Raw genomic sequence first — 19452 nt, 5'->3', positions numbered from 1 at the left:
CGATCCCCCCCTTCTCTCAGGAATCTTTTCAGAGGTGCTATTGTTTTGCAGGCAGGAAGAAAAGACGGAAAGTCTTTCTTGTGTTACAGCAGAAAGCAAAGTATTTGAGGCTCCAAGGAATAACGGAGGTACATTTTGCTAAGTTATTTTGAATAGATCTAAATCCTGAAAGTGGTAACTGACAAGCCACTTCTCTAATTTCCTCTTTGCTTTCTATGAAACATTTTATAGGGTACATTAGATACAATCCAACAAGCAATAGCATGAAGATTCCTTGATCCAAACTGCTCTGGTTTTCCAGGTCTAACTATACAGAAGAATATCAGTGGAGTAAGGTGCACAAAGGAACAAAATGGTATTTTAAGAATACAGTATTAAAGCAACACTGGCCCATCAGAGTAGGATCATTAGACAATATGTGGCGTTTCAGATGCAGCTGCCCAAAACTCCCAATGATCTATCCATTCAGTCCTGACAGTAGTTTTCTAGTACTTATTTAATTCATTTGCCACCTATCTCACCATGGGGCTCCTCTAGGCAGCTGACAATAATCAGCAGCATCTGCAGCAGTGGAGTGTAATGAAGGAGGTTTTGCAGCACCAACTGGAGATGTCAACCAAACCTGATTTTGGGGGCGGGGGGGGGCAGACAAAATTTATGTGCTTTGCCACTAAACTACAAAACCCTTCCCTTTCGACAGACAGATTTTCTTCTGTGTCATGCCTAACTTCATCTTCAGCATGTCAGGATATGAAATACATGGCATTCTCCCAGTGTAGCACAGACACTTTAATTTTTAACTGGCCATTTTAGGGTTGTTGCAGCAAATGGCTCTGTAATTATGAGATGAGAAGTGACATAGAAATATAGGTAAACAAACCACCACAAAGAACTATATGTCTTTCTGTGAAATCTCCAGTCCTGTGAGGAAGGGAAGATAAGGATTCTTAAACGGGGAAACCAGATTTGCTTTAAAAAGTGCCTTTCGATGCTCACCGAAAGCCTGTCCCTCATCTTCCTCATGACTCAGTACTATTTTCCTATGAATTATATTGAGAATAGTACTCTCAATTTGTGAAATGATAGCAGATATCACATCTTTATCAACTATTTATATCATTTTGGAATTCTCCTTTCTCAATCTGGTTTCCTATTAAACTGTTTTAGTGTTTGCATTTTCTACAATATACTTTGTCAGAATCTGTGCTTTCCCAAAAGTTCTTACTTACTTCATTTCCAAAGTAAGATTTGTGTTCACTGATGTAAATTTGCTGATGGGAATGCGATAAGTGATATTTCCAGTCCTGAAGGAATAAACAAACAAAAAAAAGATATACCATGAATTTTTACTTATCTTCATACTTTCCTGCTGCATGTATTCATTCAAATACGATTCCATCATTCGTCACTGGTAATATGGCAACCAAGATGCATGGAAAAATCCTAAATTAGTACATTTAGTTATGTGGATGACACAATTTCCTTTCTAGGAAACTGACCTTTAAGAATCCTCTGATGTATACAAAAAATGCTTAGTGGAATACTGGAGTATAAAATTAACTGAATTTCTAAAAATAGCAACACTGATCAGGTTGGTCAGAGAAAAGACAAGGACATTTTTGAAAGATGAAACTGTAGGTGGACTTTTTGTTGAAAGAAGGAAAAAATGACTTGATGACTACATGATTTGGAGGTTAAAAAGGGATGGAGAGTTGGAGAAAACTTGTTTTGTATATTTTACTATACTGATAAATTCAGATAAAAATATATTACAAAAAAGAACTCCCAGTCTAACAAAGCTTATTATGGCTGCCATGCTCCCACTTACCTGCAATTGTCCCCTGTAGCACAGACTTGGGGCAAGATGACCACATTCGCCTCCAACAGTGACACAGACTGGAGCACAGGAGCTGTTTCTACAGGACAGAAATGATCAAGATGGAGCAGAAGCTATCTGATAGAAACTATCAGATCAAAAGTACTTAATAAACTCAAAGTTAGGTAAACATTTTGTTGCTTCTGCTTTGGACAAAAAACATGGTATAGTGGTTTATTTGAGAAAAGATATACCAGCCAAGTTAATAGAGGCAGATATTCACGGAAGATATATTGCTATTGAACTTACAATAGAAACAAAAAAGACTCTTTTGTTTGGTATATATGCACCCAATCAGCAACAAGAAAAATTTTATAAAATGTTGTATGATAAGTTGATTCTATGGGATTATAAATCGTGTATTATATTGGGAGATTGGAATGGAGTAATAGATACACGAAAGGACAAGAGAACTTTTTCTAAGAAGATACCTGCACATGCAAAGCTGCCTAAATCCTTTTTTGACATGATAGAAGATTTTGAGTTGAGAGATGTATGGAGACTGCGGAATTTGGAGGAAAGAGACTATACTTTTTTCTCTGATAGGCATCAATCCTTCTCACGTATTGATTTTATTTTAATTTCTAACGACTTGCTTTTTAAGGTGAAGAAAACTAAGATATTTCCAAGATGTTTGTCTGATCATAGTCCTGTTTGGATGGAATTGCAATATGGAAAAGAAGGTAGAAGAACTTGGAGATTAAATGAAAATTTGTTTAGATATCAGGATAATGTAATTCAATGTAAAAAGCAGATGAAAGAATTTTTTGATTATAATTTGAATAATGAAACATCAATAGAAATGGTTTGGGACGCCAGTAAAGCTTTTATGAGAGGTGTATTAATATATATTAATAATAGACAGAGAAATAAGCAACAAAGACAGCGTAGGTATTTAGAAGAGGAAATTTATAAGAAACAACAATTATTAATACATAACCCGCATGATCAAAAACTTAAAGATGCAATAAAGTTATTACAGAATCAATTTAATATGATAATAGCTGATCAGGTGGCAACAAATATACAATATGCCAAACATAATACTTTTTGTAATGCAAATAGACCTGGTAGATGGTTAGCATACACCTTAAGGAAAAGACAAAAACAACGTACTATAGAAAAAATAGAATATAAAGGTAAAGAGAGATACCAACAGGATAAAATTAAAAAAGCTTTTTTAGAATATTATACAAATTTATATCTTAAAGATAATATATTGAACAGGAATATTGATAATTATTTGAAGGAATATAAGGTTAAAAATTTAACCTTAGAACAAACGGATGAACTGAATCGGCCTATAACTTCTGAAGAAATTATTTTGGTAATTAAACAATTAAAAATGGGGAAAACTCCTGGTACGGATGGGCTTACAGTTAGTTATTATAGGAATTTACAGGATGAGATGTTAGGTCCACTTAAGGAATTATTTAATCAGATACAAATAGGAGGGGGAATTCCCCCCTCATGGAGAACCTCTTTTATTTCATTGATACCAAAAGAGGAACAGGATTGTTCTAAACCTGGGAACTATAGGCCAATCTCGCTTTTAAATAATGATTATAAGATTTTTGTTAAAATAATAGCTAATAGATTAATGTTGATTTTGCAGCGAAGAATTCATAATGATCAATCTGGATTTATAAAAGGGAGACAGATGAGGAATAATGTTAGGCAGATTGTTAATTTACTGGAGTATTTAGAAAAGAAAAATTTTATTTCAGCAGCATTTATTTTTCTTGATGCAGAGAAAGCTTTTGATCGATTGCATTGGGATTTTTTATTTAAATTAATAGAAAAGATGCAATTTGGAGATGGTTTTATAAGAATAATTAGGGCAATTTATGGAGAGCAAACAGCACAGATTATAATTAATGGTAGCTTAACAGAACCTTTTAAGATTGCGAAAGGAACAAGACAGGGATGTCCTTTATCACCATTATTGTTTATTCTAACTCTAGAACCATTATTGGATAAAATACGAGAAGTAAAGGAGATAGAGGGAATTAAAGTTAGACAACATGAATATAAGCTGAGAGCTTTTGCAGACGACCTGGTGATTACTTTATCAAACCCTATAAACTCTAGTAAATCTTTGTTGGAAATAATTGATCAATATGGGAAGGTTTCAGGGTTTAAGGTAAATCAGAAAAAGACAAAAGTGATAATAAAAAATATGGCCAGACAACAGAAAGAAAAATTAGAGGAAATAACAGGATTTGAAATTGTAAAGAAGGTTAAATACTTAGGGGTCTATATTACATCGTCAAATGTGAAATTGTATAAGAATAACTATGAGGTTTTATGGCAAAAAGTTCAGAAGGAGTTGATTGTTTGGAAAAAATTGCAATTATCCTTGCTGGGGAGAATAGCTGCTATTAAAATGAATGTTTTACCTAGATTTTTATTCCTCTTTCAGATGATACCAATAATTAAGAAAGATAAGAATCTTGAGGAATGGCAGAAGGGAATTAATAAATTTATATGGGAAGGTAAAAAAGCTAGGGTTAAAATGAAAATAATTCAAGATTCCCGGGAAAGGGGAGGTTTAAAAATGCCCAATTTTAAATTATATTATGAAGCAGCTGCTCTCTCTGTAATAAGTGATTGGTTTAATTTAATGGAGGAAAGAATTTTGAATATAGAAGGTTATGACTTGCTATATGGATGGCATGCATATTTAATTTATGACAAAAAAGTGGATAAGGCCTTTAAAAATCATGTGTTAAGATCTGCTCTTCATGTGTTTGGAAAAAATACTCTTACAAACTAAATTATAAGGTTCCTATATGGGCAAGTCCTAGACATACAATAGAGAATATAAATATAGAACAGAATCAGGAAATGATTACATATAAAGATCTTTTGTATATTGAAAGAGGTAATTTGCAATTAAAATCTCTGCATGTACTAAAAGAAGAAGGGAAAAATTATACTTGGTTTCAATATGAGCAACTACGTGCTAGATGGAAGGAAGATCAGAAAATTGGTATAGAGCAGAACAAGGGAAATTTGGTAAAGCAAATTAGAAATCAGTCTCAGGAGCATATAAAGAGATTGTATAATGTGTTACTTGAAATAGATTCTGAAAGGGACTTGGTAAAGGACTGTATGATAAAGTGGGCACAAAATTTTCAGGAGCCAATATTATTGGAAACTTGGGAAAAAATTTGGGTTAGAAATGTTAAATTCACGCAGGCACAGAATCTGAGGGAAAATTTTTATAAAATGTTTTATAGATGGCATTTAGATCCTAAGAAATTATCGTGTATGTACCCAGATATGCAAGCAAAATGTTGGAGATGCAATTGTGATGATGCTACATATTTTCATATTTGGTGGACTTGTAAGGATATAAAGGCCTTTTGGATAAAAATTTGGTGGATTTTACAAAATGTTTTGAAAAAGAAGATAAAAGTTCCTGCATAATTTTTCTGTTGGGAATTATTACGGACTGTACAGTAATTGAGACTAAATTGATTTTAAATCTAATAACAGCAGCAAGATTACTAATAGGACAATACTGGAAGAAAAAAGAACTACCTACAATAAAAGAATGGATATTGAAAGTTGCCAATTTGGCTGAGATGGCGAAGATATCAGCCTTTTTGAAAGACAATACGCAAGAAAGATACTTAAAGGAATGGAAAAAATGGATTGACTATATTCAAAGTAGATATCAGACTAAGAGTTATCAGACTGTTTTTGAATGATTATGATGTATTATTTTTGTTTGTTTTCGGGGGAAGTTAGGAATTGATGATTGTAGGGGTATAATTAAGTTGGGACGAAAATTTTTTAGCATATGTTTGTTTTATTTTTAACTATACCTTGTGCTCGTTCCGGGAAGTCGAGGGGGGGGGTTTGTGAAGGGAGGGGGGAGGGGGGAAAGGGGGGAAAAATTTTTCTGTAAAATTTTTTGAATTAAAAAAAAAAAAAAGATGGAGCAGAAGCTTACTCTGCATAGGAAATTCCACAAAATGCTAATCATTCTAAAGAGAAAGGTTTAGGACTGTGATCTTCTAACTAATGCAACCATATATGTTTCTGCCTAAAACCAAGCCAAAGGGAAATCAGATAGTTTGGAATGGGATTTATAAACCATGCCTGCTAAGAATGTATTGTGCCGTCATCTTACAAAGCTTTTCATGCAGCACAGGGCACAACAGGAACAGGTAGTGTAGCCGATCTGGCACAGACGGAAAAATAACAGGTGTTCTCCTGTTTGGATATGATTATACTGGATATGCATCCACAGCTTTTACCATCCTGTAGCCTCCAGATGTCCTAGGATGACAATTCCCATAGTCCCAGTCATCAGAGTTTGAAAAGAAACTACACTGGCAAATGTAATGGCTGGTAGTAATGGGGATGTTCTGGAGGAAAGTAAAGAAGGAATTAAAGATGTGCAAGATATATTAAGGAGGTACTTGCAGATAGTTAAAATGTATGTGAAAAATCTGTAGCTCAAGAGCAGGGGAAAAAATGGTTTCAGAGGCTTTGGCTGGTTCATTGCAACTCAAATCTTTCCTGCTTGCCTATCAGGGGCGCTTTTGAGTAAGTCCTGACTCTTGATGATTATCTGGGCTGATCCCTGCAGCTTTCTTGGCAAGTTTTTTTTCCCCCCGAAGAGGTTTTCCCTTGTCTTTTTTTAAGACAGAGAGTGTGACCCAGATTCTATATGCCTAAATTAGGATTAGAACTCAAGTCCTCCTGGTTTCTAGTCTAATGCCTTAACCACTGCACCAAAGTGTCTCTCTCCTACATGCCCACAGGCCAATGATTAGTCAACTGGGGAGAGGCAGATTGCAGTAGGGAGGAAGAGATAGGCACACATGCAAGAGACAAGGGGTGACTGGGCTGCTGCTGCTCTTGGCCACACTACTATGAGGCCTCTGAACCATGATCTATTCCTGCATGTTGTCTTTGGGGGCATTTTTTCTTCTTCTTCCATTAATGCCTGTTTGCTTACTTATTTGATTTATATGTCTCTCCCTCTTATCTCTGAATCATATATCAGGCTAAAAACAACATTTTAACTACACCCAGGATCACAAATAAAAAATAAAATAAAATAAGAAAGCAGCAGTCAGTGGCAGATCTTGACAATCTCCTGGCCCAAATGCCTGGGGAACAGCCAGGTTTTTAATGCCTTATGAAAGGCTAAAAGGGCTGAGGCCATCTGAAATTTTGGAGGGATGATATTCCAGAGAAAAACACAATTCTTGGGTCCAACAAGAGGACATTGTTTAACATGCCACCCTGCTAGATTTGGTAGGATGAGCAGAGATAGTGGAAACTGTCTCTATTCCCAAGTAATCAGGGAAAATAGGAAATACGTCTACCATTATGCTTGGTCCTTGCGATGCCAGGCTTCTTAGCATCTGGTTGGCTGATGCTCCGTCGCTGCCGTGATGTCTGATCGGAAGGAAAGCTGTTGTATGTGAGGGGGAGGTTGGCAACGTATTTGGACTTGCCCTGGATGTTGGTGAAGAGGGAGGAGGGGCTGGCATTGGGACCCCCAAAGTCCCGTGATCGGTCAGCAGTCTTTGGCCACTTTGTGTGGGAAGCTGTCTTGCCGGTGATCCCCCTCGATTTGGCTTTGATATTTGTCACTGGTAGGAGTGACACGAAGCTTTGGTCTGTAAAGCGCAACAAAATAAAAATTAATAAAGCTAATCTGAGAAGGGGACCAGCAATGGACAGATATATAAGAGCCTAAGGTGTGACAACTAAGACAGCATAATTCTCAGAAATGATAAACCTGTGACTATCTTCTAACACTGTAGACTCAGTTAGACAAACTTTTAATCTTTAATATAGATAAAAATTCCCTTAGGAGAGTTTCTGTGAATTCTGGTGTTTTAGTCAGATGTAATATACATTCTCAGTGAAGTTTCTTAACACAAATATAATTTCATATAAAAACATTTTTGTAGAAAATGCATCTGTATGAACTGGTTTGCACTAGGCAATTGATAGAAAAGCCAGAATTATTGATTAAATCTCTTGTTGTTGTTGTTAGTTGTGAAGTCGTGTCCGACCCATCGCGACCCCATGGACAACATTCCTCCAGGCTTTCCTGTCCTCTACCATCCTCTGGAGTCCATTTAAGCTCATGCCTACTACTTCAGTGACTCCATCCAGCCACCTCATTCTCTGCCGTCCCCTTCTTCTTTTGCCCTCAATCTTTCCCAGCATTAGGCTCTTCTCCAGTGAGTCCTTCCTTCTCATTAGGTGGCCAAAGTATTTCAGTTTCATCTTCAGGATCTGGCCTTCTAAAGAGCAGTCAGGGTTGATCTCCTCTAGAACTGACTTGTTTGTTCGCCTTGCAGTCCAAGGGACTCACAGGAGTCTTCTCCAGCACCAGAGTTCAAAGGCCTCAATTCTTTGGCGCTCAGCCTTTCTTATGGTCCAACCTTCACAGCCATACATTGCAACTGGGAAAACCATAGCCTTGACTATACGCACTTTTGTTGGCAGGGTGATGTCTCTGCTTTTTAGTACGCTGTCTAGATTTGCCATAAATCTCTACACACATTGAATTTATCCATTTCTGTAAGAAAACCAAAATCACTAATATTTAAATATTTTTGACCATTATATTCTGGAAATTCCAAAAAGAATTCAACAATTAGGTATAAGTAGGGGAGCAAGATAACAGGTAACAGATTAACAGAGTTGGAAGGGACCTTATAGGTCATCTAGTCCAACCCCCCACCTAAGCAGGAGACCCTACACCATTTCTGACAAATGGCAGTCCAATCTTTTCTTGAAAGTTTCAAGTGATGAAGCTCCCACAACTTCTGAAGGCAAACTGTTCCATTGGTTGATTGTTCTCACTGTTAGAAAATTCCTCCTTTTTTCTAGGTTGAATCCTCCTTTTTTGCTTTATGAAATTAAGGTAGTGGATCTTTTCTTCTAATGGCTACAATATTTGTTTAAAGAATTGATTCTGTGAATATAGATTGTTTACTCCTAGACTGCCAGGTGTACAAATACCTTCTAATAACCAAAGGTATCAAAAAACTAGTAGAAAAATTATTATTATACAACCACATCCTTGTTATTCGGCATGTACATTTAACTACTGTAGAGAGTTTGTGTAAGTAGCTATGGTGTGATATATCAAATAAATATCTATTTGGCAGTAGATAATGATCCATTTAACACAATAGTATAGCAGAGAACTACCGGTACCTACAGCATTTGGGGAAATAGTGTAACTAAATGGTGCTGAACAACTATCACACAGAAAATGAACTAAACCAAGAAGACATTTGGTAATCTAGATTCTCTTCTCTCGCTCCCAAAACCTGGCTCTACTTCTGCATATTTATGAAATAATAAATGAATATGAATTATTGCTGCAGCTACAGCACCACTTTGGGGGGGTGGGGGTGGAATGCTCAGGTGTTCCACCTTTAATGGTCTTGACCGAGAGTTAATGCATAGATTCAGAGCTGAAATTTCAACAATTGCATTTGTACTTTTGAAATCTCCTATTATTCTCGGATGATTAATTTCTCTTCTAATCACAATTTGTTCAGAGTGATTCCAGGAAGCAATTGTTTGCTTCCTATTAAATGGCGAACACTGTGGTCAAATTCTGCAATGGCAATTAGAAATCTCTGGTTCGAAGCACAACACAGGCATGCTTAACTTGTGCTGAAAGTGGAGTTTTAGCTTAGGTATTTTCCATTTTAATGTTCTTTCCTATTTTTTGGTCTATTCTTAAAAAAATAAATAGGACCAAATGGTTTTACCTATCCGGTTGGTGGCGACTGTAGTGGTCCCTGAAGGCCCAGGAGTAGATATGTTGTTGGGAACAGAAGAACAACAGGTAGAAAAACAAGGTGGGTTGAAACAGACTACTACGTTATAGGCAGGCAAGGCAGGGGACAAGTCAGGTACATGGGTTGTGGCTGTGGGAAAAGAATAACAGAATCAAGATCAGTTGTGTCAAACCCAAAACCAGCATCAATTAGCTTCCTGCATTAAATATGTAATTTACAAAATTGCATTTTAATTTAACTTTTCTTTCAATTTGGATGAATTCCCTGGTACCTACCATTCTCTGAAGGGGAAGCATTGCTGGGGGTATTTGATGGTGCAGTAGTGGAAAACGTCATCTTATTTTTATCTATGTTCTGACTGGACCTAAAATATAAGAAAAATGCAGGCATGAAGTTTTGACATAAAACAGAAACAGATGTCTAGCAAAGGGAAGAGATGCAATAAGAGAGAGGCTGTGCATGAGGTCACACTTAAAATTGGAAGATGACTTAAAACCATTGCAAAAATAAAAGGAGGGGAGAGAAAACAGGATGGAAAGCAGAATTATTGTTCTGAATGAACAGAGATCAACATATGAGCATAGTTTGACAAAGTAACAAAGGGCAAATGGGATAACATTGCTTTAAATCAGTTCTAAACCCACCCCTTTCCACTGGAAAACAGAAAATTCTAAAACAGATAACTCTTAGGATAAGATTGCAAGCATAATTAAGAATTTGATAAATGGTCCTGGCTCCAACCAATACACAATCCTCCCTGGTTTGCTAGCTGTTAATGTTTTCTACCTGATGACACCCATTTACATTATTCAGCATACAGCCACATAAACGTATAACTGTACATCACATTTTGCCAGCATAGAAATGGTCCAAGGAATCTGAGAGTTGTTTACTTTCCTAGGACAATCCTAGATCCTTTACATTTCATTAAATGTTGCCTTGTTAGCCGCATCAATGGAGGATGATATCAGCCTATGAATTCGGGGTGAGAACTTTATGGCATCCTGTTTTCAATCTGAGTGCAACCCAAATCTATTTAGTGAAATACAATTCATTAAAAATGAGGATGATTTCTTGCAATTAAGAACTGCACTTTCAATCTTCCTATTTTTCATGTTATACATTTGCTTATACTTATTCAAACTAAATGTGACTCTAACACGTTACTTAAGCTTGGTTTCAGTATACCAATTTAAGCCTTATAAAAACTCTTCCCTTTTCATCTTTGTTGAGGAGAAGCAACACTAAAATGCAGACAGATATAAAAAGAAGGGAGAATGCATAAAAATATAAGGCGGCAGATTTGAAAGAATAGGACAAATGTATTGCAGCATATTGAAAAAGTAGGACCATACCATGGACAGAGAGCAACTGGGACGCCAGGACCTCTGTGCTGAAAAAGAGCCAGAAGGCAAGAAGTAGGCACAGCAAAAGAACTATAAGGCACCGAAAACAGAAAAGGAAAGGAGGAACGGAACAAACAGGCAAGGGAAATTGTAACAAAGAGCATTTGATGGGAGGAGTAGGCAGAGAGGGATTTGGGGAGATAAATAAATGGAGCAAAAAAAGAAGCAAGCAAAGGGGAGGGAAAGAGAAAGGTCAATTTAGTAATTAACATTCCAGTGTGAATTATCCAAAATACATCATTTCAAGCTGGTATACAGCTAGGACATATGGACAATTACATAAAAGAGCACAGGTTCTAGGAACTGATTAATGACTATTTAGAACATACCCTAAATATGATATGCGACAGTGTACCTGTACACATTTCATGGTGTTTATGTACATCTGTTATAGAATCTATAAACTGGAATAAATTCTAAGAAGTGGTCATGAAACGAAATATCCTAAACGTATCCCAGTCTCAGTTGAAAGTCATAGCTTGGTAGCCTGTAAATGCCTACCCTCAATACCCCCTTTACTGTATTATTCTTTTGTCATCCCAAAATGGTAAGGCTGGCTCCAAACATCTGCATCAAAAATTCCTTAAGAATTTTCTCTCAAGTCAAATGGGAGTCCAATTACTTTTCAAAGCATATGACCAGGAAGAGGGAACATACCCTTCAATATCCACAAGGTCTTCCTCACTGCGGTAACTTAGCACGTAGAGTGTAGACATGGACACCACACTATGAAAGAGAAAACATCAAATAAAGTTTCTAAAAATAGGGTTTCTGTGTTTCAGGCAGAATAGGACCTCTACCCTAACAGGCTGTATTTGTTTGTTACTTATATTCATGAATGTAAGTGACTGATTGAAATAGAGTTCTACTTCACAAGCTTATTCCTATTCTCTCCTATCTCTTTTCCAATATCTACAAAGCATCAACTGACTATAAATGCCATTACTATAGTGTAACTCTTAAAATAGTTTTTACATTGCCAGGACAAAGAATTCAAAGGAAAATCTCAAATAGTGATGCACATTTCCATCTAATTCTCACTGATGAAAGCACCGTGGTGAAAAGATGGCAACGATTTCAGAAGAAACAAACTACTGTATTTTTCGGAGTATAAGATACACTTTTCCCCCCACTAAAAGAGGGTGAAAATTTGGGTGTGTCTTATATACCGAATGTAGCCCTGCCCACCCGCCAGCCCCCACCCTTCGGCCTCTGTGCTTCCTCTCAAATGGAGCTTTTGGAGCTCCTCTCAAATGGAGAGCCTCTCAAACAGTCTCCAAAAGCTCCATTTGAGAGGTTGCCTTTTCAGCCTCCAAAAGCTCCGTTTGAAAAGGAGCTTCTATTTGCAAAGGCAGCCTCTCAAACGGAGCTTCTGGACTGTGAAAAAGCAAGGCGCAGAGGCCAAAATGGCAATCTGGAGCAGCTGCTGCCTTGTCAGACCGGTTCCACGCTTCCCCTCACTGGAGTGCCCTGCGACGATCAGCTGCATTTTTGAAGCTGTGTATCTGCCCCAATGAAGCACACACATGCTCACAACCAGCGAACCTGTTGCTAAAGTTCACCTTTGGGAACAGCTGATTGGGGGTATTCTGGGAGGCCGATCCACCTGCCAATCAGCTGCTCTTGCTGAATTAGACTAATGTGCTGAAGCTAACCAGGTTGTTTGCTAAGGATGCCAGCCAGATGAATACCGATGGATGCTGGTAGGCAGAGGCAGATTTTTTTTTCTTATTTTCCTCCCCCAAAACTAAGGTTTGTCTTATATTCCGGAGGGTGTTCTACTCCGAAAAATATGATAATATAAATAATACATATCTGTTTATCTACTCATATCTATTCACTCATTGGCTAACAGGCTCTCTTACACATTCTGAGTGCTGCACCAACCCAAGGAGTGCATAGTAGCCCAAATGTGCAGTCTCTCACCTGAATGCCATAATCACCACCAAAGCAATAATGGTACCTTGCAGAAAACGTTGACTGATGCAAGCTTGGTCTTTGACTCCTTGTGTGGGAGTCTGCACAAAATAAAAGCAAAGAGAAAAATCGTGTCAGATGTCTGCTGGACAAATTTAGTTCTGAGTCTTAATAGGTTGCTTGCCATCTTGTTAATAGCAAACTGTACTTTCTACGGAATCTTATCTAAACCTTCCCAAGGAAAAATAAATATTCACAAATCAATTAATGGAAAACATCACATAGGCTAAGGAATCGCAGAGCTACATGGAAGGCAAGGCAAGTATTTTAAAGTAGAAGTTACAAATCACTAAAACAGCTGCTGGATGAAATGAATTTGAGCATCAGCCCATAAAAGAAGTTTGCATCAAGGAGTATATCACACATAATACAACTCTTAGCCACATCAACTATGAATTTATATTCATAGCTGATTAATATAATTCACAATATGAATCCATATTATTTATAAATGACAGAGGATAGCATATTAACATTTGCAGAACAGGCTGTTTACTCAACAATGTAATATACATGCTGAACAAACATGACATTGCTCAGAACTCAAACAAAACTTTTGCTTCCATATCTTCAAGTATCATAGAATTTGTACAGTAGGAGAATCAGAGAATCAGCTCCCACATCTCCTACCAAAGACCAGAAATTTCCAATGATACCTCCTTTAATACAGAAAATCAGACAAATTACATATCTTTGTAAAAATTTACCTTGCCTGCCACTTTGGGGGACCTCTTTTTATGTGGTATGCTTTCTGCACGGCTGAACTGACTCCCAGCTTGGCTGTATTAAAAAAACGAAGTTTATACTTATCCAAATGAGCATTTTTCTTCTTTTATTGCATTTTTGCCCTGCTCATTCTTCCATTTCTAACAGTTGTTCAACAAATAAATGAAAAAATAAATAAATACGACTGTGTGTGTGTATAATAATCTAATCTAATCTAATCTAATCTAATCTAATCTAATCTAATCTAATCTAATCTAATCTAATCTAATCTAATCTAATCTAATCTAATCTAATACACAGTATAATATAATTAAATGTACTCTTACAAATTAGAGGTCTTTATCCAAAACAGAAACAAGACTTAGAAGAATTACTAAACAGATTGTATTCTCAACTGCATTTAGGGATATAGAATGAAGTGGGGGGGGGGGGGTAAAGCCACCAAACAGAATTAGAACCATACAGTTTCTTGCACAAGTAACCATTAAAACCATTGATAACGTATCTTTTCTTTTATGTACACTGAGAGCATATGCACCAAGACAAATTCCTTGTGTGTCCAATCACACTTGGCCATCAGTGTCAGGGCCATCAGGACTTACCTCTGGAGCACCGGCTCCTCTGGCTCAGCTCCAGGAGCCAGAGGCAGGCCAGGTGGAGGAGATAACGAGGCCTCCATCCCCTGACTCTTCCCCCCCCAGGCCACACCTCCAGACCCGGCTGCTGGCAATCAGGCCTGGCTGGATCCCAGGTTTTGGAGATATGAGAGGTGGCTACAACAAAGGAAGGGGTGGGGCAGGCCTAGAGAGTGCTGAGTCACGGAGCCACACCCCACAGAGTATAAAAGCAGCCCTGGCTGCTCTTCTGCTCCGTGACGAGCAAAAATTGAACTGAACTATTTGACTCGTGGAGAAGTGAGCTGAACTCTTTGACTCATGGAGAATTGAGTTGAACATTCGGCCTGGATTACTGACTTCTTGGTTGCCCGGCAACCTCAAGATAAGGGAGACTTTGGGCAGGCAGCTGCAGATTCCCTGCTAAGACTGATAGCAGCCGTGAACTCAATTACTGGCTCGTTTAGCCAGCTCGTGTGGCTGAGGCCAGGAGGGGACAGAACATTAGGCCTTTTCAAGAATGGGCTTAAAGATACTGATTTACGTTCATATATATCTTGGGAAAGTTCAGAAATGCACCCTACAGACCCTACTGTAGAGAAGAGGTGTGTTCTGTTCTTCATGCTCCTGCTTTCTTCATGCTCCTGCTCCTCCTGAACTGAATGACTACAGACCAGTTGCTCTAACATCTGTAGTCATGAAAACCTTTGAAAGGCTAGTGCTTTCCTACCTGAAAACCATCACGAATCCGCTCTTAGACCCCTTGCAATTTGCATACTGAGCAAATAGATCAACAGATGATGCTGTTAATATGGCTCTGCACTACATCCTACAACATCTTGAGTCTCCAAAGACCTATGCAAGGGTCCTTTTTGTAGACTTTAGTTCAGCATTCAATACCATCATTCCAGACATTCTTCTAACTAAGCTAAACCAGCTACAGGTACCGGAACAGACTTGTAAGTGGATCACAAGCTTCCTAACAAACAGGAAGCAGCAGGTGAAGCTAAGCAAGATCACATCGAATACCTGTACAATTAGCACAGGGGCGCCCCAAGGCTGTGTGCTCTCCCCACTTCTCTTCTCTCTGTATACCAATGACTGCATCTCCAATGATCCATTTGTTAAGCTACTGAAGTTCGCAGATGACACAACAGTGATTGGTCTCATTCGAGACAATGACGAATCCGCATATAGACGAGAGGTCGAACGACTAGCCTTGTGGTGCAACCAAAACAATCTGGAACTGAACACACTCAAAACCGTAGAAATGGTGGTAGACTTTAGGAAAAACCCTTCCATACTTCCACCTCTCACAATACTTGACAACACAGTATCAACAGTAGAAACCTTCAAATTTCTGGGTTCTATCATATCGCAAGATCTCAAATGGACAGCTAACATCAAAACATCATTAAAAAGGACAACAAAGAATGTTCTTTCTGCGCCAACTCAGTAAGCTCAAACTGCCCAAGGAGCTGCTGATCCAATTCTACAGAGGAATTATTGAGTCTGTCATTTGCACCTCTATAACTGTCTGGTTCGGTTCTGCAACCCAACAAGAAAACACAGACTTCAGAGGATAATTAGAACTGCAGAAAAAATAATTGCTACCAACTTGCCTTCCATTGAGGACCTGTATACTGCACGAATCAAGAAGAGGGCCGTGAAAATATTTGCAGATCCCTCGCATCCTGGACAACTCCTACCCTCAAAACGACACTATAGAGCACTGCACACCAGAACAACTAGACACAAGAACAGTTTTTTCCCGAAGGCCATCACTCTGCTAAACAAATAATTCCCTCAACACTGTCAGACTATTTACTGAATCTGCACTACTATTAATCGTTTCATAGTTCCCATCACCAATCTCTTTCCACTTATGACTGTATGACTATAACTTGTTGCTGACAATCCTTATGATTTATATTGATATATTGATCATCAATTGTGTTGTAAATGTTGTACCTTGATGAACGTATCTTTTCTTTTATGTACACTGAGAGCATATGCACCAAGACAAATTCCTTGTGTGTCCAATCACACTTGGCCAATAAAATTCTATTCTATTCTATTCTATTCTATTCTATTCTATTCTATTCTATTCTATTCTATTCTATTCTATTCTATTCTTTAACCATCAGTGGTCCGTATGGACACTCATATTGTCTAGAGACTTGAATGGTACAATATTTTCCTCTTCTCATTAAGGATTAGAGAAATATCATGATTTTGCTCTTAATTATAGTAGAGGGAGAGAAAAAAAGTCCTTTCCTGCTCTCTTGAAAAGGGAACTAAATCTTCAGCTTGGAAAAACACCTGAACCTATTCCAAAACTCTATAAGCTTCTCTATTAGTTCAAATCTTAATATACTTACAAGTGCCACTGTGCTCAATGTAGTTTCTCCCTAAATCACAGGATTGCAACCTACATGTTATTTTTGTGATAGAGAATTAAATCTGCCAACAGTCCTTTCCTCCAGGTGGCCACTCCATATTATGATCCAAAACTGAATAAAAGTTATGTTTAAAATTCAGATATGTATTACCTGAATGCTCCAGAGCTTCCAGTTGACTTCATACTGTCCAACCTTTTGAGCTTGGCCAGTTTATGACTCCACCTCTCTAGTTCATCAATCCGGTTCTCCAGGTTGTCAGTCAGTTTGCAGAGCTCCTTCACAGCCCCAACATTTTCCATAAAAATCCGCTCCTGCAATGAGCAAAATCAAAGTTTGATCTGATGGGCTCAAATCTTTACCTTGTGATTTGGTCTTTTATTTTCAAAGAGCGAGGATGTTTTTATAAGGACCAAGAAGAATATTATTAATATTATATTTTTTTTTAAAAAGAAACCTAACATGTCAGGCGAAGTGACTTAACAGATACTGTCCTCAATGTGGACCGTCTGCAAAATCTTTTCACTATGCAAAACTTGTAGAGAAAATGTGGATACAGAGACTTTGTGATGAGGCAACTTAAGTCTATCCTTGAAGAAAGGATCTCAATCTCAGATTCTTTCCTCCACTCCTTCTTTGATTTCTGAGTTTCTCATATTCACATGTTTCAAAGATAAAACTCTGGGTAGGTATTTTTCATATGTCTACAGTACCATTAATTCACTGCTCACTACCATTCTTCTCTCTTCTGGAGAAAGATTGCTTTCTGACAGTACTTAACAGTCTTATGTACAGTTTAATGAATCTACATTCCACTCCAAATGATATTTAAAGCAGCTAATGCTAATATAATTATTATAATTATAATTATTAGAGCACATGCCAGCTCTGAGATTGATTCAATTGTTGCTAATATTAAGGTAAGGAATTTGCCACTGATCAAACCTGATATCTCCAAGAATGAATGCAATGACAACTGCAATTTACCCATGTAAAGTAGAAGCTTTGTGTAGCTGGGAAGCCCTCGTCGGGTGAAGGATGTTCAGCGCCTGCTGGGCCGCCAACTACTACGGACCTTCATCCGGGCTTCGCCACACTGACAGCTCCACTTACCCAGCTCCTCAGGAAGAAGGTTGCATTCGGTGGGGTCCCCGCAGCAAGAAGCATTCACAGCCCTCAAGAAAGCCTTCGTCACGGAACCCGTCCTGAGGCATCCCGACCCGCTCCGGCCTTTTGTGGTGGAAACGGACGCGTCAATGTGGCTCTGGGGCGGTGCTGCTACAGGCTCCGGCGAATGGTGGCACACTTTTCCCTGCGCTTACTACTCCCGGAAACTCAATCCTTCCGGCGCAACTACACTATCTGGGAAAAGAGTTGCTGGCTATCAAGGCTGCATTCGAGGCTTGGCGACACCATCTGGAGGGCCCGACATCAGGTGGAGGTCGAGCGGACCATCGGAATCTCGAGCACCTCACCACAGCTCGGAAGTTGAACCAGCGGCAGATCCGGTGGTCGTTGTTTTGCCGGTTCAACTTCGCGTGACCTACATTCCCAGCGGTCACAACCGGAGGCGGATGCCCTGTCCCGCAAGCCAAGTACCTCTGCGCCAAGGACCCCTTCCTCCACGGACAGTGCTGCGGCAGAAGCCTTGGCGCAGCACGGAGCCAGTGGACTTGCGGGCCCAGGTGCGAGGCGCAGCGCCAGGGCGCCTGGTCGCAGCAAAGGAGAGCGGAGGTGGGCCCCACGTCTCCTTGGACCTTGGAGGAGGACTTACTCAAGTTTCGGGGGCGATTATATGTGCCCACAGGACCACTCCGAGCCCTCGTCATGACCCAGTGCCACGACAACCCTGCAGCAGGGCATTTTGGGTTCTTCAAGACCCTCCACCTGGTGGCACGGACCTTTTGGTGGCCCAGTGCGGCATGATATACATGCCTACGTGACATCCTGCGTACCGTGCCGGCAAGCCAAGACCGCCACGGGGGCCCCTCCCAGGCCCCCCCAGCCCTTGCCGACCCCGCACAGACCCTGGGGGGCGATCTCTATGGACTTCCTGACAGACCTGCCGCCGTCCTCTGGGTTCACCACGGTGCTGGTGGTGGTGGACATGCTCACCAAGATGGCACACTTTATCCCATGCCGCGGACTGCCCACAGCCGCAAAACGGCCCGCTCTTTCTGCAGCACATCTTCCGCCTCCATGGTCTACCGGACAGGGTGGTTTCGGACCGAGGAGTTCAGTTCACAGCCCGCTTCTGGAAGAGCCTGATGGCGCGTTGGAGGTGCAGGTATGTCTGTCGTCATCGCACCATCCGGAGACCGGCGGGGTACAGAGAAGGTCATCGGTATACTGGAACAGTATCTCCGTTGCTTCATCAACCAGCAACAGGACAACTGGGCGACTACCTGTCTCTGGCGGAGTTTGCTTTTAACAACTCTCAGCACACCTCTACTCAGATGACCCGTTCTTTGCCAATGTGGGTACCATCCGCGGCTCTTCCCTCTGGCACCACGGACTCTCCTGTTCCCGAACGCAGACCTTCCTGACGGAATTGCATGCGGTCCAACAGTTGGTACGTCAGCAGCTGAATCGGGCAAAGGAGGACTACAACGGTCCGCCGACCGCTCCCGACGGCAACGCCCCGCTGGCAGTTGG

The 19452-nt window shown here is 39.6% G+C and overlaps 1 protein-coding gene across 1 annotated transcript in view; it reads right to left on the bottom strand.

Moving 5' to 3' along the window:
- The window catches only part of MYRF (myelin regulatory factor), a 141645-nt gene that overhangs the window by 13853 nt on the left and 108340 nt on the right, over positions 1-19452 (bottom strand). The window contains exons 17-24 of the mRNA XM_058155595.1: positions 13766-13838; positions 13008-13099; positions 11739-11807; positions 9951-10039; positions 9646-9804; positions 7225-7521; positions 1829-1916; positions 1230-1304 (exon numbers count right to left, since the gene is read on the bottom strand). Coding sequence (XP_058011578.1) covers positions 1230-1304; positions 1829-1916; positions 7225-7521; positions 9646-9804; positions 9951-10039; positions 11739-11807; positions 13008-13099; positions 13766-13838 — 942 coding nt within the window. The remainder of the gene's footprint in view (positions 1-1229; positions 1305-1828; positions 1917-7224; positions 7522-9645; positions 9805-9950; positions 10040-11738; positions 11808-13007; positions 13100-13765; positions 13839-19452) is intronic.

Source organism: Ahaetulla prasina, chromosome 1 (genome assembly GCF_028640845.1).
Source record: "Ahaetulla prasina isolate Xishuangbanna chromosome 1, ASM2864084v1, whole genome shotgun sequence".
Taxonomy (NCBI): domain Eukaryota; kingdom Metazoa; phylum Chordata; class Lepidosauria; order Squamata; family Colubridae; genus Ahaetulla; species Ahaetulla prasina.
Note: the sequence above shows the minus strand (reverse complement) of the source record. Positions and strands in the feature narration are given on the sequence as shown.